At 33.7% G+C, this 27,187-nt stretch overlaps 3 protein-coding genes across 3 annotated transcripts; 2 read left to right on the plus strand and 1 right to left on the minus strand.

The window, feature by feature from the left end:
• Positions 1-1,659: 1,659 nt before the first annotated feature.
• LOC133302098 (homeobox protein knotted-1-like 7) lies at positions 1,660-6,701 on the plus strand. The gene is made up of 6 exons (XM_061501833.1): positions 1,660-2,474; positions 2,639-2,759; positions 5,565-5,755; positions 5,841-5,972; positions 6,213-6,349; positions 6,449-6,701. The coding sequence occupies exons 1-6, from the start codon at positions 2,202-2,204 to the stop codon at positions 6,453-6,455; spliced, it is 861 nt and encodes a 286-aa protein (XP_061357817.1). The 5' UTR covers positions 1,660-2,201; the 3' UTR covers positions 6,456-6,701.
• Positions 6,702-14,736: 8,035 nt separating this feature from the next.
• Positions 14,737-15,870, plus strand: LOC133302148 (bifunctional dTDP-4-dehydrorhamnose 3,5-epimerase/dTDP-4-dehydrorhamnose reductase). The gene is made up of 2 exons (XM_061501898.1): positions 14,737-15,204; positions 15,300-15,870. The coding sequence occupies exons 1-2, from the start codon at positions 14,758-14,760 to the stop codon at positions 15,747-15,749; spliced, it is 897 nt and encodes a 298-aa protein (XP_061357882.1). The 5' UTR covers positions 14,737-14,757; the 3' UTR covers positions 15,750-15,870.
• An 875-nt stretch (positions 15,871-16,745) lies between these two features.
• On the minus strand, positions 16,746-26,622 carry LOC133302108 (hydroxymethylglutaryl-CoA synthase-like). The gene is made up of 12 exons (XM_061501849.1): positions 26,420-26,622; positions 25,549-25,655; positions 24,603-24,735; positions 19,481-19,624; positions 19,136-19,294; positions 18,813-18,886; positions 18,494-18,569; positions 18,251-18,306; positions 18,075-18,162; positions 17,791-17,931; positions 17,551-17,700; positions 16,746-17,149 (listed from the first exon to the last, which is right to left on the minus strand). Exons 1-12 carry the CDS (start codon positions 26,480-26,482, stop codon positions 16,937-16,939), a joined length of 1,404 nt encoding a protein of 467 aa, XP_061357833.1. The 5' UTR covers positions 26,483-26,622; the 3' UTR covers positions 16,746-16,936.
• Between the last annotated feature and the right edge of the window lie 565 nt (positions 26,623-27,187).

A 27,187-nucleotide genomic window follows, 5' to 3' on the forward strand; every position in this document is an offset into this window, starting at 1 on the left:
AAAACAGAATATATTAGCATGACAAGTAAAGAGCGTGGATGAAAAGCATAGCAGCACCACCAACAGTGAGAACAAACATTGACAGCTCAACCTTCAGCCGACTTTATGAACAATTAACAAAATCAAACTTTAATGAAGGTTGGTGACAAAAGGATATACATCTTTATCTTCTCTTGATTAGTGGAGCACTCCATTCGGTTGAGGTTTTTTCCCATATATTTCTGGTGAACCTACTGGTTGGAATTGGAAGCATATTTTCTTGTTGCGTATATTTAAACATTTTTTTTGTTAATATAAAACATTAAATTCTGGTAATAATGTTTGTTTTTCTTTTTGGTACAACTAACGATAGTTGAATTTGGTGGTCATCATCAAGGTTTGTCTTTTCCAACTTATTAGTTGAATTCATATATCACAGATGATTGATACTAAACCTATTTTTGCGTCCATATATTAAGTGGTTTTATAAAACAAATATCAATTATTAATTTTTTTTTTTAAATTATAGCTACTTCTCTATTCATGTTTAAAAATTAGGAGATAAAAAACTTCCGAACTTCAGTTACAAATTAATTTCAAATGCCAAATATGACTTTATCTATTTATTAAGCATGCAGGAGTAATTTAAACTACGAAAATCATTTTATATGTATCAATTTAATACAATAGTATATACAGAAGTTGAACTAATAATGGTTGAATACGGTGTTAAACGATTTGTGTCCGGAGGAGGAGAACCGAAATTCAAACCCTAGAAAATGATTTTTGAAGGGACCTCCTAGTCACAAAATATTAATGGTATGACTTTTATTGAACCAACGAAAATATGACTAAATCACTGAAAGCTAAAAATGGTATAACTTTTATTTACGATATTATTATTATTTTTATTATTATTTTCTCTCAAACCGTATTTGTATTAATTTTCCCCTGAAATTATAAGATTGAATCTCTCTGATTTAGAATGTCAGAATTTACTATCTGATATTAATTCAACAGTTTTATGAAATTCAGAAAAGAGAACTCTAACCCATAAAATAAGCGAAACACACTTCTTAAGATTCTTTTTTCATTTTTCCAAACGAGTAAAGTATACAAAACGGTGTTTACCAATATATATATATAAAACGGTGTAAAGTTATTTGGTTCGCAAATTTTATGCTAAAAAAATAAAAGGGTATGTTAAAATAAACAAGGAGTGGCTTAATAATTACCTTAGTCAGTAGTTAATGTAGTATTATAGAATTTTTTATTTATAAAAATACATATATCTATAAACGTTTCATAAAAGCATGTAAATAGAAAAACACGATGGTAATTTTAACGTGCAGAGATAGCATTATTATTTTTTTTTTTGAAAATAAGGGAAAGAAAGATAACATTATTTTTGTGACGCCAATTGGGTAAGTATGATTCACTTTGACACAAACAAGAAACACTCAGTACAGTTACCATTACCACCATTGATTAAAAGCCGATGACCCAAAGGCCAAAACCATGTGGAAAAAAACAATTTTGTACTGAGAGGTTGATGACCCAAAAGGATCGTCGCCAATCAAATCAATGTACCTAACCTTAGCTAAAAAAATCCACCACACTGAGAGAGAAAAATAATAATAAATGAAAGAAAAAGAAAGATAGGAAATTGTCAGGTCACAGAAGCAGCTTTATCTCCCTTTTTTTTTTCTGACCTCGCTTCCATCCCCTTTCATGCTAATGATTCCGCAGCTTACTCTTTCCTCTCTTTTGTGTTTCAAAATAAAACAAAACAAAACTTCAACACCACATCATCTTCTTACTCTCTCTCTCTCTCTCTCACGGATATAAATCAATCGTTTTTAATGCTTTCGCTTCTCCCTCTTTCTCTGTGTATGTAAAATCTTTGTTTCCATCAGACGTGGTGCAGAAAGTTGTGTGTCTCAGATCCCTATACACACACCGAAAACGATACAACTATGTCTGTGTTCTTCTCTCTCCTATCCTCATCCTGCTAAAGTTCCCTCTCAAAATCATACACATAGCTTATAGAGTGGTCCTCAACCTCAACCCTTCAAGCTCAGCCTTTTTTTTCCCCCTTATATAATTCTGAATTCTCTGCTTTGTCTTCAACCCCACCTTTTACCTTTATCACTGCGCTTCTTCACACTTCTCACCTCATAGTTGGGTTGGGTTGGGTTGTGTTGTGCATATTGAATATTAAAATGCAAGAACCAAACTTGGGAATGATGGGTGGTGGTTTAAGCGGAGACGGCGACCACCACCACCGTCAACTGAAGGCGGAGATAGCCACTCATCCACTTTATGAACAGCTTCTAGCTGCCCATGTGGCTTGTCTCAGAGTTGCCACTCCCATCGATCAGCTTCCACTGATTGACGCTCAGTTATCTCAGTCTCATCATCTTCTACGCTCTTATATCTCTCACCACACTCATTCCCTTTCACCTCATGACCGTCAAGAACTTGATAACTTCCTGGTAAACTAATATAAATATACCCTCTTGTTATACACTTTTGAATAAGGGAATTTTTTTATTTTTTATTTTTGGTCATTTTGAGGCCTTAAGCTGCTTTCTCACTTTTATTTGTCCCAACAAATACAATTTCATGGATCCTTGTTATTATTATTACTATTCTGCAGGGACAATATTTGTTGGTTTTGTGTACTTTCAAAGAACAGCTTCAACAACATGTCAGAGTCCATGCCGTCGAGGCTGTTATGGCTTGCCGTGATATTGAGAATACCTTACAAGCTCTCACAGGTACTCTCTTAATTCCTCACTCCTGCGGTGATTGTACTCTTTACTCTCTAGTTTACTAGCAAACTATTTTTTCTTTCTAAGTTTTATTGTTTTGTTTGTTTTCATTAGATGAACAGGCTATTACTTACTTTAAATATCATTGACATTAATAAAAAAACAAATAGTCTATTTTTAGGTATGTAGATAAGATGTTGCTGTTTTTTGTGGGGAGTTATTTTACATAAAATTAATTATTTCACTATAATATATAATCCCTTATAGGCTTATGTAGATATGCATTTTTCTCTTGTGTTTGACGCTATTTGGAAGAAAGGAAAGAAAATATATAATAGTATAAAGATTTTATTTTCTAAAACTTATATTTTGGTTGGTTTAGGCTAATATGAAGGAAGTGGGGGTGGTAGGGTCTACTAATGTCATCTGGAGGAGTATATGTATACACAAATGGCAATGGGAAGGGTTAGTTAGTTTGGTGTGGAATGATATACTCCCTCCCACTTTTGACACCGCCAGGCCAACAACTTCTTAATTCTAATGCCGTAACCGGCCGAATAATTTTTGTTCCAGAAAGGATCTGTCATGTTTATTTATATCCCTATAATGCAATTTTCGGATAATTCGTATCATTTTTAGTATTTTTAACTTGTATATGTGCATTTAGTATATTTAATTAAATGGAAGTGGAACACATGGAAATTAGACAAATAACGAGTTGACAATGATTAAGACTGTTAGAAACAGTAATATGAGTCGTGTTGAACAGTTGATTGGTAGTCCTCTCTTGTTTTTCCCTGCAATAGATCTACGGAATTTTGGAGAGATTTTCCCTAAATTTTGGGCTTCTTGTCAATCCGCATCAGCTTTCAGTTCTGATTTATGGATTTGTATGATTTTACTGCTGGGGGCCGTTTCTACCAATCGGACTATACACAGGCATTTTTCATTGGGAAAATAAAAGCTATTTGTTAGAACAAAGATTTTAAAATGAACAGACGTTATCCGATCTTAATCATTGATCTAGTTGCACCTAAAAGCTCTAATTTATTAATCACCTAATTCATTAGATATATATATATATATATATATATATATATATATATATATATATATATATATATATATATATATATATATATATATATATATATATATATGAAGGGGCAGGATATTTTTACACCGGTGTAAGAGTTAGAAGTCTTACACTCAATCTTGACCATTGATCCACTTATATCTAATGGCTCACATTACTAAAAAATTAGAGCCCTTAAATATAAATGAGATCAACAGACAAGATTAAGAGTGTAACTTACACCGGTGTAAAATGATCCTTACCCATATATATCAAATCAATGACTAACACTGAAAATATAAATATATTGTCTAAGATACGCCTACTTTTTATAATACTATTATTGGACATATATACTTGCATGGACAAGGGTGTGAAGAATTGCCTTGGTTGCATGAGGCTGAGGCAGCTTTGTGTTCAAACCTGGCTGCTGGGGTGTGTATAATGTATAAACAACTGTCAACATACCTCCACAAGAGTCAAAGGCTGACTCATAGGATGGTCCCTCGTACGAATGTTTTTTTTCTGCATAGAATTATGGCAGCATGTCACTTACGGGTGAAATTTTTTAAAATTGAAAGTAGTTATTCATGCGGCTGCTTATGCATATATAATTTCAAGTTAATTTGTTAGTTGGATTAAATACACGTGTTATTATTTCTTGGAATTATATATGCATAAGCATTGAAATTATATATGCATAAGCAGCCGCATGAATGACTACTTTCAATTTTAACAAATTTCTAATTAATCATATCTTTTGCATCATAACATTTATAATTTAACAAGCAACGCTAAGTATTACGAATTGTTTATGGTTATTTCCGTTTGAGCTTTTAGTATCGAACTATATATGCGTCTCATCATTATTGATGTATCATGTATGAACACACTTATGGCTATTTAAGTGGGATGAAGACGATATTCAACTGTCCCTTTTGGACGCCTTCAAAGCATTACCTACATTTCGAATATACGATTACACAAATAATGTTAAAGAATAACATATTTATTAAAGAGACCCTCATCCGACATCTTAAAGTTGTGGATTGAAGTGATTCTTTATATGGTATCGTATTAGAGCTCACCACAAAATCACTAGTTCGATACCCACCGCCTCCACTTGTGGAATTAAATAAGCATGAGGTAAAATCAAAAATAAAATAAAATTGAGCATATACAATATCCACACCTTAAGATTTTGGGTTGAAATAGTTCTTTACAATTAATTTTAGTTGGCATGGTGCACCACATTTGTGAATTATGATTGAAAATAGATTATTAACCCATCATTGATGCTATTGGCAACTGATTTCCGGCCATGCCTTCCTTTATGTATGATTAAGATGTATCCAACAATTTGACATAATTTTGAGACCACATTATGGATCCACTGACAAAAGAGAGACCTTAAAGTAGCTAGATTGCTCACTATGTCTTCCACTTTGAAATGACAAAGTGGTCAGGCCTAGGTTTATCTTGGCATTTTCTGTTTTAATCCTTTAATTGGGATTGAAAAAATATCTCTCATAATTCTTTCCAAAGAGATAAATTGCAAAAGTGAGAGCTTTTAATAAGATGAGGCTAAGAGGCCAGATGATATAACCTGCATGAACCAAACCTCTAATAATTTGACTTCAAAATTCCATATGCTATGTCCATGTATCTGCATGTTATTATATGTGTGATATATATATTTCGTATTTAAGGTGTGTGATTCATTATTTATATTTCAGGAGTAAGTTTGGGAGAAGGAACTGGTGCAACTATGTCAGATGATGAAGATGATTTGCAGATGGATTTTTCTTTAGATCAGTCTAGCGCTGAAGGGCATGACATGATGGGATTTGGTCCGTTACTTCCTACAGAATCTGAAAGGTCACTGATGGAAAGAGTTCGCCAGGAGCTAAAGATTGAGCTGAAGCAGGTCATTGTTTTAGTCCATATATGCTAGCTGTTCTTGCAAGTGTTTTCCTTAAGTTTGAATCACCAACCAGATTTAGTTTGAGCAGGGTTTTAAGTCAAGAATTGAAGATGTCAGGGAGGAAATATTAAGAAAACGAAGAGCTGGGAAATTACCAGGTGACACAACTTCAGTGTTAAAGAACTGGTGGCAGCAACATGCAAAGTGGCCTTATCCAACTGTAAGTAACCAGCATCTTCATGATGCATGCATCAACAAAAAAGTTTCTAGTTAAGCGGGGAGAATTCATGCTACTAAGATCCAGAAAAAGTTTCTTGGCAATTGGCATGTTGCTAAATAGTATTGATTTAGTGTAATCCTAACCTTAGCTTCTAAGATTTTAGGACGTGAAGTTCTGATATCTGATGATATAATTATAAACTCTGGCTCAATAAGCTTGTTGCTTTTGTTATGGTTTCAGGAAGATGACAAGGCAAAACTTGTGGAGGAGACAGGGTTGCAGCTGAAGCAAATTAATAATTGGTTCATTAACCAAAGGAAACGAAACTGGCACAGCAACTCTCAATCGGTTACCTCTTTGAAGTCCAAGCGCAAGAGGTAGTGTCATATTTTGTTCCTAACTATGTGGAACAGCTAGTAACATAACTATATATATATATGTGGACTTACTTTATGCTTATTGCTGATTGCTAATAGATTGTAGACCCACTAAGGACTCCAGTGAGATGCAGGAGATAGGAGATGGTTTACTGTAATGTAAGATGGCTTTAAAAAAAAAGCTGGTTGTAAATTTGTGGAATTTAACGGATGCAAACTTTTATGTTAGATGTGGTTGCCTCCCTTTTTCTTTTAACTCTCCTTGTAAAGTGTTTGCTATATACGTTTCTGACCCGCTGAAGAAGTATTACTATTATTATACAGATGCTTGAAAGATTCGTTGTTCTTTGTATACATACATATTTTTCCCCCTTATATTTGGAATTTCATCTTCGAGCATACGAGTTCTTTTCTCAAAAAGGGAAAACAATCTTTATGCTAGTATCGCGATTTGCCTTGGTGACGATAGCTAATTCATTTACAATAATTGATAGTATTGTATTTATTATTTGAATGCGCGTCTACGGGTAGAAATGAGTCAAAAATATAAATTTAAAGAGCAAATGAAGTCTTAACTTTTTTATTTTATTCTTTTGATACGTTGGTAGGAATTAAACCCACAATGAATACAAGCTACCCAAACTTCTCGCCACTATATTCCTAGCTTAATGAAGTCTTAACTTCATTTTTGGTTTATATGTTCTTGTGCAAATAATTTTATAAGAGTTGGAATTTTTGGTTCACATCAAATAGAAGCTAAGCATGAGTTACTTATACACTTAACACTTTATTAGTTAAAGGAAAATAGTTTTCTCAAACTGTAGGAGATAATTATCTCATGTCGAGACATAAAAAGATGTGCCTGCAAATTTTTTTTTTTTCTTTAACTTGTGGGCTTCACATTTTTTGTTAGTGTAGGGAAAAAAATTTCTCTCATGTTAAATGAGAGAAGTATTACCCTTAGTTAAATTGTATTACATAATTATAAATCATATATAATTGAAACATGAGGCGATAATCGAGTCGAATCGATGTAATTAATTATAACTCATTTACACTTCGTGTGCCTTATTAATATTTTTTGATTGGAGGTTAAAATAGAAGTAGCATATCTTCGATTCTTTCATAAATCTTATCTTACTCGTATGTTTCTTCATTTTAAATCTAAAACTTCCAAGATTTATACTGTTGGATACATACATTATGCTATTTAAAGATTTCTTTTAAAACATCTTACAATTTTTTTTTTTTTTTTTTTAGGTACAGTAATTGAAGGAAGCAAATTCGATGTTTAAAGTTTGAAATATTAATATGAAGGGTAGCGTTACTTGATCATTGGGACTTATTTCTTCATTAAATTTTATAACTTTTAGGCCATAAATTTAAAATGGAATTTTTTTATTTGAATAAATTAATATACAAAGTCAGTTCATTACTCAATTAATAATGTTTCATTACAAATATCTAATTGGTTTATTTTATCGGAACTTATACATGGAAAGTTGAAACTCTATTACGTCAAATAACGTACGGACATAGGTAAAACTTAAGTGGCAGGAAATTTTCTTCTATATATATTCCCACTTAATAAAAAAATTCTACCGAAAAAATAGTTCTGAAATTTCTCTTCATTTTTTTTAAGAGAAATGTAGTTCTTATGTTGCTTAATATATATATATATATATATATATATATATATATATATATATATTTTTGCAGCAACCAATTATAATTGTAAAATAACAAGAGATAAGAGTAACATTGAAATAAGAAAATAGATCTTTATAAATAATAAAGATATTCTAAGATATTCTTTCCAACAATAATAAAGTTATCCTAAAGATATTCTTTCTAACACTCCCCCTCAAGCTCGAGCGTATAGATCATAAGCAACAAGCTTGAAAAATAAAGACTAAGAAACATAACATCAAAATAAACGAGCGGGGGTTGTAACAACTCTACAACTCACCTTAAAGAAAAATAACAAACTAAAATAAAAATATTATCTATATCTCGAATACTCCCCCTTTAAGATGAAGGGACACTTCATCTTGAGAAGAAAGAAGACTAAAATGAAGCTTCTCGGAACATAAATCGGAGAAATCGACAACAAATCAACTGGAATGAACATTAGTCTAAAGACGTGGAAAAGACATCAGCCTAAAGGGCTGGAAAAGACATTGTTGCAACTGGGATACAAGCCGACAAAGCCACTTTAACTGGAATAATCCACAGACCAGGCAACAACGGAGAGAGACATCAACCAAAAGGGCTAGGAAATACATTGCTGCAACTGGGATACGAGTCGACAGAGCCAGTGTAACTGGAATAATCCGCGAACCAGGAAACAACATAGATAAATGCTGCAACTAGAATACAAGCCGACAGAGCCAATGTAACTCGAATAATCCGCAGACCAAGAGGGAGACGACGTGCGAACACTGGCACGGTGGTCGCGGATGGCAACAACGACGCTGATGGTGATGAAAGCAAACAGAGGGCTTTACGGTGGCTGGGTCGTTGACGGTGACGGAGCACAACACTTGCAGTGGCAAAGGCAGGAATGAGAAGAAGAAACTAAGAGAAGCAGAGAGAAAAAGAGAAAGGAAAAAGTTGGAAAAGTTAATCCCTCATGGTGGGTGATATCTCTTTACTACCATATTAAAATTATGAAAAAGAGTAAGGAAAGGAGGACAAGGATTCCTCTCGTTAGGTTTTGATACCATGTAAAGAACCAATTCAACCCAAAAGCTTAAGCTGTTAGGTCACGGTCTCTTTAATAGTTTATATTATATTCTAACACGCTCCCTCACACGAGAGCCCACTGGACTTGAAGGGTGAATAATGCACAGGCCCACCTACCTGTGCTAAGAAAATTCCACAAGAGAAAGTGAGGAGGCGATGAGAATTAAACCCTGGACACGAGGCTCTGATACCATATAAAATAACAAAAGACGAAAGGAACATTGAAATAAATTTGTATATTGAATTCATTCAGGAGAGTACAATATATAAAGAAACACTAATGAGCTTAACTTATATCTAACTTAAATCCTAATGAAATAGGAAAATAGATCTTTATAATTAAATAATAAAGATTCTAAAGATATTCTTTCTAACAATAATAAAGATATCCTAAAGATATTCTTTCCAACAATAATTATGTATTTTCGGGAATACATATTATAATCAGAAAATTATTATTATTTCTCTCCGTATCAATAGACAACTTATGAAAAAAAAAGGAAAAAAATAGCTTTAAAATTATAATTATATAATTTTAAAAATATATAATTATAATCAGTTGCTTTAAAAAAAGCAACGTAAGAAAAAAGGGAATTTGTTTTAAACTCTTTTTCCCTTAAAATTAAGGGTTTAACTTTTCTTATGTTGTAGGATTGTAGGAGAGAAAAAAAGTAGAGAGAAGTTAAATGTGGGTCCCATATTTTATATTAAAAAAGAAAAGAAGAATTATTTGGCACGGAAAATGAATTTGTGTAGGAAAATGAGAATATCTCATGTGGCATGAGAGTATTATTTCCCTAAAATTAATGGTTGAAGATGTTCGTGAAGATGTTCGTGATTCTTCCTCTCTGAATACGAATGAATTTTTCCCGTGGCAGAGTTGGACGAGTTAGTCCAAATGTAAAGTGTTAGTGGGCTCACACAATTGAGTCGAATTAGTTTAATCGACATGACAATAAAACAAACTTGGTTCCTTATTGAGTATATCATTCTTCAAAAGTAATTTAAATTAAGGGGTATGTTATTTTATCTTTTTTCTTCTTATTGAAATTAAGATTCAAGGGTGTTAAAGATGAGTAGGTCTAGACAAGAAAAAAAGGTGAGAAAAATATCATATCCCTTATAGGACGTTTGATATGAAGATTTTGGTAGAATTCTTGGGAAAGTGGGGTGGGGAAAAAATGTTTACCATGTTTGACATGAGATAGATTAAAAAATACTGGTATAAAATATTTTCCAAGAATATTTTTTTCAACTGGACATTGGCAAAAAAAAAAAATACCATTCAAAGTGTGGTATTTTTCTTATCCTATCATGTGAGGATCTTGTTTTTAAAATTTGTAACAGAAATGTCCTGAATAAATGTGTTATCTTGTTTAATAAAAATCCTTCTTTAATAAAACAGAGACACTCTATTATAAAAAGAACGTTTAAAATAAATTTTAATTACGATGGCTAATTTTGTAATTTCATTCCACATTTTTCACGACCAACCAAATATATCATTATAAAAATAACTCAACATTCCCGACAAAAATTTTGGCTTACCAAACATCTTTTTTGTAACTTACCCTAGATAAAAATATCCTGCCATATTCTCCCTAAATTTTTTTTCCCGATAAAAGAAATTATCTTCCACACTAAACGTACCCTTAAATCAATATAATAATAAGGAATACCAATGAGGCAACTAAATTCAATGCTTGAGTCGTTTTGTTTTTAGCACATGAAACAATCATAGCCGTAATTTTAATTTATAAATTTGTTTTTTCTCTCGTAAATAATTGTCATGTTTGCGGAAGAGATCCACCAAGTGTGAGATTAAATATAGGAGACTTCTTTTCAGTCTTTTAATGCGTGCCTATTAATTAAAAGTTAGATACAGTTTTTGTTTATTATTAACAGTTTTTTTTTTTTAACATATAAACATGCAAAGAGTTTGATATGTGAAAAGTTGTTAATAATAATTTTTTTACTGATATGAAAATATTATGAGTGCATTTGGATGAGTTTTTTTTCTTAAATAATTTTTTTTTAGTAATTTTATATATAAAAAAGTGCTTATTAATTTTAATATTCAAATAATTTTTTTATTTAAAAGTACTTTTATAAATTCTATCGAAGTATAAAATAGCTTTAACTTTTAAAAAAGCCATTATAAAAAAAGCAACCCATAATTTTTTTTTTAAAAAAATTCATCCAAACGAACTCTGTATATTAAGATGAAAAGTGGAAAATGATAATTAATTTATCTATAAATAATTAAAACCATCTCGTTCATGTTAATTGAGATATTGGAGGAAAAATATCAGTAACTTCCCAATACACATTTTGTTTATGTACGTCACACTAATGGGCCTGTTGGGCTCAGGTGAAAATTGTGATGATCCTAGATTCCTAGTTTAGGTTGTCCGGTCCAGTTTTAACTTGGGAATTCTAGCTTCACATAGCGATATTTTTATATAAATTTTAAACGATAATTAATTTTACATCTATTTTAAAATTTAAGATGCCCATCAATAAATCAATCATGATTTGTCTAGCCAAGACAATTGTGAAAATGTGAGCCACTGATTAATCAATCAATTTGTGGGTTGTGTGTATAAGAATATATTTTTAATAATTCGGTGCGATTAATTCTGCAGAGCTTTCCTTTTGTCGAGTTGCGTCGAAAAATTGATGGTAATGAACGAAAAAAATGATGGCGAAGACAGAGAGAACAAGAGGATAAAATGATTGGTGGCGAACGGAATACATAGCATTGAATTACAGATCAATTCGCAGATGGGTTGTCGCCGTCGCTGCCACCGGTTCTAAAACGACGCTCTACTCTTAACTAGGATTTTGTTCTTTTTCTTATTTTATTTTTTTGGTAATCATTCTTTTTCTTATTTTTAATATTTTAAATAGGATTTAGGAAATTCTAAACATAATTTTATTATTATTTTATATAATATTAATAGCATAAAATAGATAATAAACAGTAAAAATAATATTTTAATAATTAAATAAATATATGTCATTAAAATAAATTAAAAAAGAAAATATTACTCTTTTTATTTTAAAATTATTATTATTTAAATTTTTACATAATTGAGGATTAAAAAGATTATTGAATATTTTTTATTTTAAAGAAACGATTTCATTTGATTATATTACTTTCCCATTCTATTATTATTTTCTCATTTAATTTAGCCTAGGTATTAAAAATGAAGATAAAATTAAAAATATAAATATTCTTAATTTTTTTTAAACAACAAAGAAATTTAAGCAAATGAAAACATTTAAAATAAAAATTAGTTTAAAATAAATAGAGTAATTAATGTGTTTATTTTTTATTTGAAATAGAATATACTTATAATCAAATGTGAATTGTTGATTTGATTTTGATATAACTATAATAAAAATAATTATAAGAGTTTAGATTATATTATTAGACTAAACCCTTCATCCCACTTAGTCTAAGTCTATATCGGTTACATTCTTATCCCTGAAACATAATTTCTAATAAACTTAGAATCCATTTTTTCTTCTTCTTCATACTACAAATAGAAAATGTAAAAATTAGCATTAAAGCATCATGCATGCAAGACTTATGTCCAGGTAAATTTTGTCTCATAATATCTATCATTAAGAAGGTAAGAGTTCACTCTTGATTTGTTTTATGGTAACGAGACAAAGCAGGAAAAGCAGCTCATAAAATTATTATGAGAAAAATGTTTGTCTTTTTAAATGACACAATTTATATCATTTCACTATTATAAAGAGGTAGGGACCTGTACCTTTATTAATTTTTTGTTCACTCTCTCTTCTCCCTTATCTATATCTTTTTTTCATTTAAAATAACATAACTTTACATCTTTAAAATGATACATATTTTTTTCTAAAATTATCTGACTAAAAACTATTAGTTAAGTTGAAATAATCCTGTATCAGTTATTTGTATTTGGTAGCATAGTCTTATCTATGGGGTTAAAGGTTGTACCTTCAACATATATCGGAAGTCTTTTTGTTTTTTTGTTTCTGTTGGCACGTGGGTCACTCTTGATAAGAAATCCCAATCTCCTGAAAACGAGATTATAGTTATTTGAGAAGACTCATGGCATATAGGTTACAGAAACATGAACATGCCATCTATAATTTTATTCTCCTTTCCATTTTCCATGTGAGCACGACTTGGCTTCCTTTCTTTCTGTTTCATCACTGACGTCATGGCGATTTCTGGATCGATTAAAGCATTGACAAGAAAATATGAACCCACAAATATTACCAACACGTTTCATGTAACGTATATTCATCAAGTTTTAAGTCTGACAGTTATGTTGATGTAAGGGGGAGTTTGGTATAGGATAATTTTTTTTTTAACTAGGAATTTCAATTTTCAAAAATATGATTTTTACATTCAGTGTATGATAGTATCTGTAAATTTAAAATTTAAAAAAATTCAGTTTCTCGAAGTTCTTAAAGAATCCCGCATACCAAACACCCCCTAAAAGGTAACTTCTCCTGCTTACATGACAAAAATAAGTCATTTCTTTTTTTTTTTCTTTTTTTTTTAAATGGTGTGTGGCCCAATTTTCTTATTTCACCTGCAAAAAATTTCTGCATCTGCTGCGAAAATATAAAACCTTAAATATATGGAGAAAAATGTTTATCATTTTAAATTATACAAAATATTGCATTTTAAGAAAGAAGTAGACACAAAATAATATTTTTTATTTAAAATTTAAATTAAAAAAAATCACTCACTTTCTCCTCTATAATTTTTATTTTTTGTGTCTATCTCTCTTTTAAAATGACATAACTTATGTCCTGTAAAAGGACCAACATCAAACTCTATATACGTACAGTGTTACATTGAAATGGATCTTTTCATATTAAAAAAAATATGACATGATTAATTGAGAAAATTACAATTATACAAGGATAATCAACTATTATAATTTTATAATTACCCATTTCAATATTTTTTCTCCCTTTTTTTTATCACATTCATTTTTACATGATTATAATTCTATGATCATGTTATTTCTTTTAACGAGAGGATCCAGATCCGTGTTGCACCTTATAGAGTTAAATTGTTGATGTGATGTCCGAGGCTCAGAATGAGAATCTTTATCAAACAAAAAATGTGGCAATTAAGCAATTTTTATAAGTAGAGTATATTATTTTTTATAAAACATCTTATTCACACCATTTAAGCTTAAAATAAATTGAACCAAAATTTTTAAATTATATATAATATATTTGTTCATTGTACCAACAAAAAAAATAGCTTTTGTAATTTTTTTTCCTAGTTGAAATGTGAGGTGAAAATTTCATAAACACTACACGGAAAGATTCCGTCCTCGACGGCTCCACCTAACAAAAAAAAAAAAAGTAAAAATAAAAAATAAATATATGAGAAATGTTTTTTTTTTATAATATAATTAATTTTTCAATTCGAATCGAAGGCAGGTAGTTTGTATCTTGGTAATTGGTATAAGTATAAGGATTTTTATAATCACCGTCGCGTTCGTGCTGTTCAAAAAATAAAAAAAAATAAAAAAATAAAAAACCGGAACACTGTCCATCATTCCCTATATATATATATAGAGAAACAGAGGAGAAAGGGCAAGCATAACAATTAACGTTGTAAACATTGATTGATTTGGGTGGGATTGATGGGTTTACCGGCTAATGGCGGCGAGAAGCAGCTGAAGTTTCTGATCTACGGTCGGACCGGGTGGATTGGCGGTCTGCTGGGGAAACTGTGCGAAGGCCAAGGCATCCAATATGTTTACGGCAAGGGCCGCTTGGAGAACCGATCCTCATTGGAAGCCGACATTGCGGAGGTGAAGCCGAGCCACGTGTTCAACGCTGCTGGGGTGACAGGTAGACCCAACGTGGACTGGTGCGAATCTCACAAGGTTGACACCATCCGAACCAACGTTGTTGGTACTCTGACCTTGGCTGACGTGTGCCGCCAGAAGGGCCTTGTCCTCATCAACTACGCCACCGGCTGTATCTTCGAGTATGATTCTTCCCACACCGTCGGATCCGGCATTGGATTCAAGGAACAAGATACCCCCAATTTCATTGGATCTTTCTACTCCAAGACCAAGGCCATGGTCTCTCTCTCTCTCTCTCTCTCTCTCTAATTACATTACAATACATTTAGTTAGATCCTTATTTTGTTTGTTTATTTATTATATGATGTTGACAGGTAGAAGATCTGCTCCAGAACTACGAGAATGTGTGTACCTTGCGAGTTAGGATGCCAATCTCATCTGATTTGTCAAACCCGCGTAATTTCATCACCAAGATCACTCGATATGAGAAGGTTGTCAACATTCCGAACTCAATGACTATATTGGATGAACTCCTTCCACTTTCCATCGAGATGGCAAAGAGAAATCTCACTGGGATCTGGAATTTCACTAACCCTGGAGTCGTCAGCCACAATGAGATTTTACACATGTATAGGGAATATGTGGATCCCAACTTTACCTGGAAGAATTTCACTCTTGAGGAGCAGGCTAAGGTTATTGTTGCTCCCAGAAGCAACAATGAGCTTGATGCATCCAAATTAAACAAAGAATTTCCTCAACTATTGTCTATCAAGGACTCCCTCATTAAGTATGTGTTCGAGCCTAATCACAAGGTTTTAGCTTGAACGATGTAATGCAAGTTACCATTTTTTTTTACATCTACTATTGAATTCAGTTTGTGTGGAGGCTTTGTGCTTTGGCTACAGTTGTCCTTCTCCATTCATGTGTATTGGCTCTATGTCTTGTTGGAATGTCATAAATACATGGTGAATGAATAATAAATCTTGCATCTCTGTTTCTCTTGTATTGAGTTAGAGCCATGTGATCATTTTTTTTTTTATAATGATAGTTAATGATCCAACAACTAGTGCTTCTTGGTTTGTTCAAACGTATGGATGATGGAAAGCAAAGCAACACGTCTTGCTTGTGCAGAAATTACGCACTAGAGTCATTAGAACCTAAATGTATGTAGGAAGAGATACACTGCATCTCATTTTAGGCTCAGTTTAAATCGAAAATTGGGACTAGAGTAAATACATCCTGTCAGGACAGTATTAATTGATTATTAATTGATTATGAGAGGACGCTCCAGCCCATAACGTTTAGTCTAGCCTAAGATCTCAATATATCCACATCATCCCCGCCAAACAAAAAACCCCCGTCGAATTGGAAGCATATATATCATATAACAAAAAGTTTCTTCCATACCTGAAATCTCATTGTTGAACACAGATAAATTACATTAATAATTCATTTTTTAAGCCAAAAACTTGTGTTCTAAAAAAGTGTTATGAATCTGTTAACTAATTTAAAAAAAACATTAATCAATATATATATATATATATATATATATATATATATATATATATAATACTTACGACATATTTTTTCTTAAAACTTTTTACAATTATTTTTATTACTATTGGATCAAAATCAAATCAACGATTACAAAATAATATTAAGTCAGAGCCATTGATTTAATTTTAATCTAACGATAATAAAATTGATTGTAAAAGGTTATATGCTGAAAATATATCATTTTGGATAATCTTTAGAAATAGAATTTATAATATAATTTTTTAAAGCTTCTTTTCGAAGACTAATTTATATTAATTAAAATGCAATAAAAATATAAATTTTGGACTTCAAATTAACCACATCTTAAAAGGGTAAAATAAAATATTTGAACCGACAACACTTGCCACAGCAGAAACCATTTGCCTTCTCCTACAGAACTAATGCAAACAAGAATACCCTTCTTCATTCTAAGCGACGTAGATTTCCATTTATTGCACGTTGTATATGCTAAACATCAGTGACCATTGGCAATCAAACCATTGTCTGTGGGAGTCAAACTGCTTTCTCTAGTTTTCTTTGCATAGAATCTCCGATACATAGAGTCAACTTCAGTGAGATAGAATGTGCCCGGAGATAAAAGGCTACTGTCCTTGCTTGTCACAAACTCCTTGGCACCATACCTATGTTCCATTAGCTTCAGGGTTTCAATAAACTTCTCCGGAGGAAACTGCATAAAAAAAATTCTACTCATCAAAAGTCTATTCAATTTTATAGCGCAACATATGATTCTGTTTCCGGCATCTGATTACACATTACAACAATAGTCAGAACGAAGGACTGATCCACTTCAACCATTTACTCTCAACCATTTATTCTCACGTTGACTTTTAAAGTTTTAATCCACAAACCAAGTTCTAGGACACAACTAAAAGGAAATAGAAAAAAGAATTTTTTTCAAAATCCAATATGTATCTCTGTCCACTTGGAAACTTATCAGTCGTCAGTCAAATATTTGTCAAAAGAGATGCATTCTTATGTTTTTGGTTCCGTTATTTTCAATTTAATATTCAACCTGAAGAGCACATGTGGATTACTTCCATATTTGACTAGACGTTTATAGATCAATACCTCATGCCTTGACTTCAATTTTCCAGTAACATCCATCACTCGAGCAATGTTTGACAAGCTAAATGGATGTTGACCATCACGTAATTGCAAAGAAAACATTGTGGCAGTTAAGCCACTTCCGTATGAGAATAATATCACCCTCTTACCTGCCTGAAAATTGTAAATTGTAAATATTTATTAGACAGGACGAAACGTGTTGTGAGGAAGTTTATATTTGTCAGAGTGGTCAGAAACATTTACCAAAGTGCTATGTTTGTTGTGAATAAGGGATGCAAAAGCAGCATAGAGAGACGCAGTGTATATATTGCCAATTTGCTTTGGTATCACAGTAGTTGGTTGTACCTTCTCATCATATAGAGCCTTTGCAACTTGCTGGGATGCCTACAAATCAATTATATTGCACATTGTCAGCAAAAAATTTCATCGCAGTTTATTTTGCTATCCAAATTCCAACCCCAAGGTAAAAGGAAAAGTAGTCAATATCTAAACAAAATGGTTATTGTTTTTAAGAAATAGGCTCAGACCTTTTCAAGATCCCGGCTTTGGTAGCTCTCATCACCAGATAAAGTTGTAAAAGGTCCCAACTTTTCTTTGGTAATCTCATCCACAGAGCTGCAATTATAATCAATTTTAAAAAACCCATGCATTAACTGAATAAAAATTAAACAAGTTTTCCAGAGGATGGAGAAATGATGAGGACCTGGGATTCCTCAAGAAGTCATTGAACAGCAAACGTGCAAAACTTTTCTGTACAAGCTGCAGAAGCTGGAAGTATTAAAAGAAATATACGAACAGACACACAGATACTAAAGAAATATAAATATACATATCAATTAATGTAGATACATCGACGACAGTAATATACAACGTGTTACAGGGGTATTTATGAAGTGTCATAAGGAGTTAGGATATGAAATAATAAATCTTAAAAAGTCTAAACTACCTTGTTATAAGGAGAGTGAAATACAAAGGACTCAGCATCAGAAAGAGAAAATTGTTTTCCCTCGAGTTTCTCATATCTGCAAAAGTAAATATGGTTCACTACTTGGCCAGTATTTAATACAAATATTTTTCATCGACCAAGCAAAATGCCGCGTAAACCCATATTTTTGTTGAGTTATTTGAGCTGACTCGTTCAACCAGTTGATCTGTGACTCTGACCACTTCGAATGGGTCCAGATTTTACTGGTCTGGTTTTCTTAACCCTAGTTATTATTTATAAAACATCTTCCTAGTAACTAAAATTAACCTTAGGAACTTACTTGTGACTGAAGTTTTTATAGCAAGAATCAAGAGCCATGAGGTAACAAGTTTGTGAAAGTTTCCCATCAACAACCTACAACACAAAAAGTATGTGGATTTATTGCAGTTGGAATCCTGAAATGATATCAGTGGCTTATGATTAAAAAGTAAAGAATAGACATGAACAGTCAAACGCTATCCTTCAAGCATATTCAGATCAAAATAAAGTTGCACAGTTGCTTTGATCATCACATGGGAAAAACAATTGGAAGTTATTTTTCAAACTAAATGATCCCAAAAGTCAAATGTTCTGACAGAAATGAAAAGGGATTGAAAAGCTTACCGGATATTCACTAGCAAGATTAGGCTTGTAAAAATCATAAACATGAGACATATGACTTGCCCTCAATTTGCTTTCAAAAGAAATGGGAGCATCAGGACCAATTAGCATGGCAATAGCAGCAGCTCCTCCAGTAGGCCGAGCAGGTCCTTCAGCATACACCTGAAAGGAAACATCCATTACACATGCTTGAGATTAACCCCCAACATTATGACAGAATCTAGGACATATAAGTTTGAGTTCAGAACTAGCTGTGATCTTCGAATTGCATATAAGAGAGTGGAAAGCATGTTCATTATTACTGAATATAGTCCAAAGGCAACATGAATGATTAAGATATGATCTTACTGCACTGTCAGTGCAGACAACAAGTCCATAGCGTCCATCCCAAGAATTGCTCTCCACCCAATTGACACAATTGAACAAAGCAGCAGTTCCTCCATAGCATGCATTAGTTGAATCAACACCCTCAATGTCAGTGTTTCCATATTTCTGTTTATTTCAGACAAATAAACGAAAATTGTATTAGAAAGCTATGGAAATATATTATTTGGTCAAGAAAATCATAAAATAATAGAACCAACCCAACCTGATTATTAACATTACGGACATCCTATAATATATAAGACAATGAAACATTACTTAATGACTATACATGAAGACGGTCACCTGTCAGTAGGGATCTAAATGGGCCGGGTTGGACTGGGCTTTGGCTTAAATAAGCCAGGCCTGTATAAAATATTTTCGGCCTAGCCTGATTAATTAGCCTTTTATAGACACATTTTATAAGTCTGATCTGACCTATATTTTAAAAACAAAAGTCTTGGCCTAAGGCTATTAACCTGTTTAAGCCTATTAGACATTCAATAATTAAATAATATTACTTTATTATTCAAATTTATTAAAATAATAATTTTATTTATTTTAAATAAAATAAATAATATGCTATAGGCCCGGTATATTTGCCTATATATATATATATGCCTGACCCATTTACACTGGTTATAGACTCAGGATGAAAAGAGCACAGCTAGCTGGAAGCCCCTTTAGCTGTGTGCTCTGTTTGATATACCCAACATTGACTGCTCAAGAGCTTCCAATCCAAGATTAAATAATTTTATTGAAAAGAAGTTTCTGTATATATTTGTTTTGAATAATTTACATGAGTGAGTATTTATACAAGAAAGAATCGCTAAGAATGACTAAGCGATGACTAATCAATCCTAATCACAATCAATTCTAATCAATCACAATCAATCCTAATCAATCATAATCAATCCTAATTAATAGGAAATAAAAACGGAAACATATTTGGATTCTGATTTTCTACACTCCCCCTCAAGTTGGGAGGTAAATATTGATCATTCCCAACTTGCCAATCAAGTCTTCGAATGCTGGACGGTGTAGGCCCTTGGTAAGGATATCTGCCGTTTGCTCTTTGGTTGGAACATATATCAAATGCACACTTCCATCATCTAATTTTTCTTTGATGAAGTGACGATCAACTTCCACGTGCTTTGTTCGATCATGATGCACAGGATTTTGAGCAATGCTAACAGCTGCCTTGTTGTCACAATATAGTTTTATTGGTAGGGAATATGAAATCTTCAACTCTTGAAGAAGTCTTCTCAACCAGATTCCTTCACAAACTCCATGAGATAAAGCTCGAAATTCTGCTTCAGCACTACTTCTTGCAACCACTGTTTGCTTTTTTGCTTCTCCAAGTAACAAGATTTCCCCACACATAGGTGCAATAGCCTGAGGTAGATCTCCTGTCTACTGATGAGCCTGCCCAATCTGCATCAGTGTAGATTTCAATTGTCCTTTTATACCCCTTTTTAAAGAATAATCCTCTTCCTGGAGTATTCTTGAGGTATCTAAGCACCCTATAGACTGAACTAAGATGCTTCTCCTTGGGTGAGTGCATGAATTGACTAATCATACTCACCGCAAAGGCAATGTCAGGACGCGTATGAGATAAGTAGATTAGTTTACCAACCAATCGCTGATATTGTTCTTTATCCACCTCATTCCCATCTTCAATACCTAACTTGGTATTAGGTTCCACATGTGTCTCAGCAGGTTTACACCCTAACATTCCTGTTTCCAACAAAAGATCTAGAACATATTTTTTTTGTGTTAGAGTGATGCCTGTTTTGCTTCTAGCAACTTCCATACCAAGGAAATATTTGAGAGTGCCAAGGTCTTTGAGTTCGAATTGAGCTGCTAGAAATTTCTTCAAGGTGTTCAATTCCTCAATATCATCACCTGTAAGAATTATATCATCTACGTATACAATAAGAATAGCAATTTTACCATCCTTAGAGTGTTTGTGGAAGAGAGTATGATCAGTCTGTGCTTGAATGAAGCCTCTTCTTTTGACTGCTTGTGTGAATTTGTCGAACCATTCTCTGGGAGACTGTTTCAATCCATATAGAGACTTTTTTAGTTTACACACTGATCCATTTCCCTTTTCAAAACCAGGTGGAGGATCCATATAGACTTCTTCATGTAAGTCACCATTTAGGAATGCATTCTTCACATCTAACTGTTGCAGAGGCCAATTTAGATTGGCAGCAAGAGATAAGAGAACTCGGATGGTATTGACTTTAGCAACCGGAGCAAAAGTCTCATGATAATCTATCCCATGAGTCTGAGTGAAACCCTTTGCAACCAATCTTGCCTTGTATCTGTTGATGCTATTATCTGCATTGAATTTTATTGTAAACACCCATTTGCATCCTACTACCTGTTTTCCTTTGGGTAGGGTCACTATCTCCCAAGTTCCATTTCTTTTTAAAGCATTCATTTCTTCAAAGACAGCATCCCTCCATTTTTGATCATTGAGAGCCTCATGTATATTTCTCGGTATCTTTGTACTATCCAACATAGTATTGAAAGCACGAAACCCTGGGGACAACTTTCCATATGAAATATGATTAGAAATAGGATGAGTAGTACAAGATCGAGTACCTTTTCTGAGAGCAATGGGCAAGTGTAGATCATTTTCACCATGACACTCAAGTATTAGGGTGCTGGAACTAGAACATGGTTCAGAATCCTGGCAGTGTAGAGGCTCTGGGTTATTCACACTTTGAGGAGGCTTTCGCCTGCTATAAACTTGTCCCCATTTTGAGGAGGCTCCTGATGGTGAGGATTCTGTAGCTCCCCCTGTTTCCAAAATTAGAGGTAATACCGTGGCATCAGTAGGTTCCCATGACTGATCTTCATCTACTCCTATCTCCCCCTGAAGAGAAGTCGAGGGGAAGAAAGGGTCATTTTCAGAAAAAGTGACATCCATAGAGACAAAGACCTTACGAAGAGAGGGTGAATAACATTTATAGCCACGTTGAGTAGGAGAATAACCAATAAAGACACACTGGAGAGACTTAGGATCAAGCTTAGACCGTTGATGGGAGGGAATATGGACAAATGCAACGCAACCAAATAACTTGAGAGGTAAGGAAGAGACACCTCGGAAGGAAGGGAAGATACGAACAAGACTAGAAAGAGGAGACTGAAATTTCAGAATGCGAGATGGCATTCGATTTATCAGATACGAGGCAGTGAGAACTGCCTCTCCCCAAAGATATTTAGGAACACTCGTGGTAAACATAAGAGCCCGAGCAACTTCAAGGAGATGTCGGTTTTTTCTTTCCGCAACTCCGTTTTGTTGGGGTGTGTCAGGACACGAGCTTTGGTGAAGGATGCCATGTTGGGAAAGATATTCTCCAAGAATAGAGTTAAAATACTCTTTGCCATTATCTGTACGAAGAATTTGTATAGCAACTTGGAATTGGGTTTGAACCATGGCATGAAATTTTTTAAACACGGATGCAGCATCGAACTTATCCTTTAGAAGATACACCCAACAGACTCGAGAATGGTCATCAATGAAGGTAATGAACCATCGAGTACCTGAAATATTTTTAACACGGGCTGGACCCCATATGTCACTATGAATTAAGGAAAATGGGAAAGAGTCATGGTGAACTTTAGAAGGATAATGAGCACGAGTATGCTTGGCAAGTTGACAAATATCACAAGAAAACAAACTTGGACTTTTATGAATAAATAAGTTTGGCAACAACTTCTGAAGATAAATAAAATTTGGATGGCCTAGCCTACGATGCCACATCATAACATCATTACATGAATCAAAAGGAAACATAGAATTTTTTTCTACGAAAACAGCTTCATGAGTCACATCCTCCTCAAAGTAGTAAAGTCCACCATCCTCTCTAGCACTGCCAATCATCCTCTCCGAGTCCTGTTCCTGAAAAACACAACCATGTGGAAAGAATTTAGCAAAGCAATGCAACTCAGAGGTGAGCTTGCTAATAGAAATGAGATTACAAGTCAGAGAAGGAACATAAAGAACTGATGTCAAAGTAATCAGCTCAGAAAGTTTAATGGTTCCGTGTCCCGCAATCTGGGAAAAACTGCCATCGGCGATCTTGACCCGAGAAGGTTCAGAATATGGAGTGTATGAACAAAACAAGCCAAGATTACCTGTCATATGATCAGAGGCTCCAGAATCAAGGATCCAATGATTTTGACTATCAACATGGAAAGTTGTACCTTGCTGGACCACATGACTAGTGGCCTTAGGAGGTTGAGTCAAAAGTCTCTGAAGTTGTTCAAACTTAGTCTTGCTAAGAAAGACACCATTAGAGTAAGAGGAAGAGTGTTTTGAGGAAGCCATGAATAGAAAGAGAAGGGTTGACCGTTGATGAAAAATCAAGTTTTGTAAATTTTTGATCTGACCTCTGGAACAGGAAGGGGAGAAGCCGGCGAGAAGGTCTGTGCAAGTCGCGGCGGAAAAAGACGTTGGGAAGGCGGCGCGTGGAGCTCACGCGCCGGAAACTGGCCGCGCGTGTGACGGCGCGTGCGGCGGTTGACGGCGATGGGTCCAGCGGCGGTCGACTCGTCGGATCCTTCTGAGTCGAATGGTCACCTCACTTTCTTGATCGGAGATCAGTAGACTAGGTTTCTGTGTTGGACAGATTCAAGGAGGTGTTTAGGAGGTGTTTGACGGTGATGGAAGTGTTTGGATGGTTATTTCAGATTTGAATTAGGGTAGGAACGAACCCGCTCTTGATACCATATTGAAAAGAAGTTTCTGTATATATTTATTTTGAATAATTTACATGAGTGAGTATTTATACAAGAAAGAATCGCTAAGAATGACTAAGCGATGATTAATCAATCCTAATCACAATCAATTCTAATCAATCACAATCAATCCTAATCAATCCTAATTAATAGGAAATAAAAACGGAAACATGTTTGGATTCTGATTTTCTACAAATTTAAAGTAAGGTTGAATAACTAAGTAAACAGGTATTTAAACTACAATGAGATGTGTTTAAATTGGAATTTAAACTACAAGCAGATGAAGAAAGCCACTTCACTTCGACAAGTAGAATCATATATCCAATATCCATGTGGTTAGACACAGAAAGGATACCTCAAAGATCTGCATCAGGAATGTCTTGATGGATTTGCTTTTGTCTATCACAGTCTCGCTGCCTACTTCCAGACGACCAATTTGTTTAGGATCAATCCCATACTTCTCAAGAAGTGAAGTAACCACAGTCAAACTGAAGATGCAATAATTAGTCTTCAAGAGATGAGACTAGAAAAGATGATTAGTTATAAGATTGAAGATAAATCTTCAGCATCGAAGTCCAATTGAACATTAAACACACAGAAAGCACAACCTGAGTGTAATATATATTAAGATGGCTTCAAACAGTATGTCTAGTGTCACAAAAGACAGGTAAAGCAAAAAAAACTACATTAAGACTAAAAGATCCCAAGAGATTAAAAGATTTATTTTAATTTAAAAATGAAAATATTTCTTGTGCATAATGCAAAAGACTAATCACCTTCACATGGTTTTAAATGGTTCACGATGACATCAAGATAAGTCAGGTTATTTCATGATACAACTCTCCATGACATCCAAACTTGCAAAGGCATGGATGAGAAAATCCTTTACACAACCTTATCCTTGCATTTTTTAGCAAAATGACTATTTTTTGAATTGGAATGTGTGACCTTTTAGTCACAAAGGAACAACTTTACCATACAACTTTACCATTACTCTAGGCTCACCCCCATAGAATATTATTCCATGCATCCTAGAAAACTTTGGCTGAGCTGAATCATTATCATGGGTGGTATTCCCAGATCCCTAATTTACATGTTCCTTATGTAAAGCTTGTAAGTTGTAAAACTTACCTTAGCATTTACAAATTCTTATGAGTTATGATATTCTAATCAATAAATGACAAGGAGTCAAGGATAACTCAGAAGAAGGGCTACTAACTGCAATACAACTCCAGACAGAATGGCGTATCATAGTACAACCAAATTACAGAAGCAGAGACTATCAAAACCAAAGTAGAAACCTCATTGAGATGACATCTTCTAACTCGGTACAGAAAGACATGCAATCTTGTCCAAGTCCAATGGTATATTTCCCTTTACTGGCACCATCATGAGCCTCCAATGCTTCCTGTATGTAAGCATATGTCAAGAAAATGAAAAAAAGAAAAAAGAAAAGAAAAAGGCATAGCTTAGAAGAAAAGAACCATGGGATAATCCACAAGATATGTTACGTGCTTTATTGGTTTTTCGGCCTATGATTTAACCTTCTGTTTTTTCCCCTTAGAAAACAGGGCATGTTAGACTCACACCAAGATATGGAACATTTGTTCTCGTCCAGTGTTAATTTCGAGGAGCATTTTTCGTACTTATTGTTATGGGATAGTTCCTTTCACTTGAGAACTTATCCTACAAAAGGTGAAAATGAAAAACAAATCCAGCATCACTTTCCACAAAAATTGATCGCATGGTTACGAAAATCGATTGAATACATCTAAGAAAACCGTTATTCAGCAATCTCGATTTGATCCAGTTCCAGCTACAGTACCCCAGTCCTAAAATCTATGCCAAACTACACGCTTATTATGTAGTTAGCTTAAGCATCTTGGAACAATTTTATTGTTCTCGAATCTTCAACTATGCAACACTAACGCATAACCGAAAACGAAATACCCATGAGTCCTTTCAGGTAGTAAACTCAGATTATGTGATGATTATTCTCCTTTGTAAAACTCAACCAACACTGATTAGCGATGAAGAAACTTGATTATCGTCACTGCTTTTCCATTCCTCGGATAATGAAAACGTTAAACAGAAAACTCAAATGAGCAAACAAGCGAGAAAAAAAAAAAAAAAGGGAAAAAAAGAGAGTGAGAATGATAGTGATGTAGTCACCTGTTGAACGCATGTGGGAGGGAAGTAGATGTCAATAGCGAGAATCCCCACATTCTTTGCCATTTCTGTTAAGCGGTTCCAAACGATCCTAATCAAAACAACGAAAACAAGGCCTCTCTTGTAAAAAGAAAAGAGAAGAGAGGGTCACGTGGAAGTCTTGCGAACTTGGTATGTTTATGTGTATATATATATAAACAAGGAAGAACCTACCAACACCAAAGGCTCTCTGGTATGGTATGGTGTGTCAACCAGGTGCTTCAGCTGTAAATGCAGACATCGTGAGCGCGACAAAATACAAAGTACACCCTTTTCTCTCTTTAACCTTTGCTTTCCCTTTATTTACCACGACTTGCCATTTTTGTATGACAATACTCCAAGTAACATTCGTATCTTTTGCTTTTGGAACAGACTACGATACTAATTTGGAGTCCACACTAAGTTAGAAATAGAGATATCTAAACTCCTTTCAAAAATAAAATACAAAAATCAAAGTTATCCCTTATAATTTGTATTCAGTAGGACAAACATGTGTTAAGAAGTACTTGTAACCTGCTCTGAAAATGAGCTAAAGGTGGAAGTGATTATTGTAAGGATATTTGTTATACGCAGTGTCTTGTTAATTTAAGGAATGAAAATCAATCGATGTCAAACAACAGAAAAGAGGGAATCTCAAGTTCTCAACGAATTAATATGCTGCTACATTCATTGTTGAAGGGCAAGGGCCATATAGTCCATGCACATGCTACGATAATTTCCTTGTAATAATTT

Source organism: Gastrolobium bilobum, unplaced genomic scaffold (genome assembly GCF_033153095.1).
Source record: "Gastrolobium bilobum isolate Gb01-03AN ecotype WA unplaced genomic scaffold, APGP_CSIRO_Gbil_v1 utg5726, whole genome shotgun sequence".
In the NCBI taxonomy this organism is placed as follows: Eukaryota; Viridiplantae; Streptophyta; class Magnoliopsida; order Fabales; family Fabaceae; genus Gastrolobium; species Gastrolobium bilobum.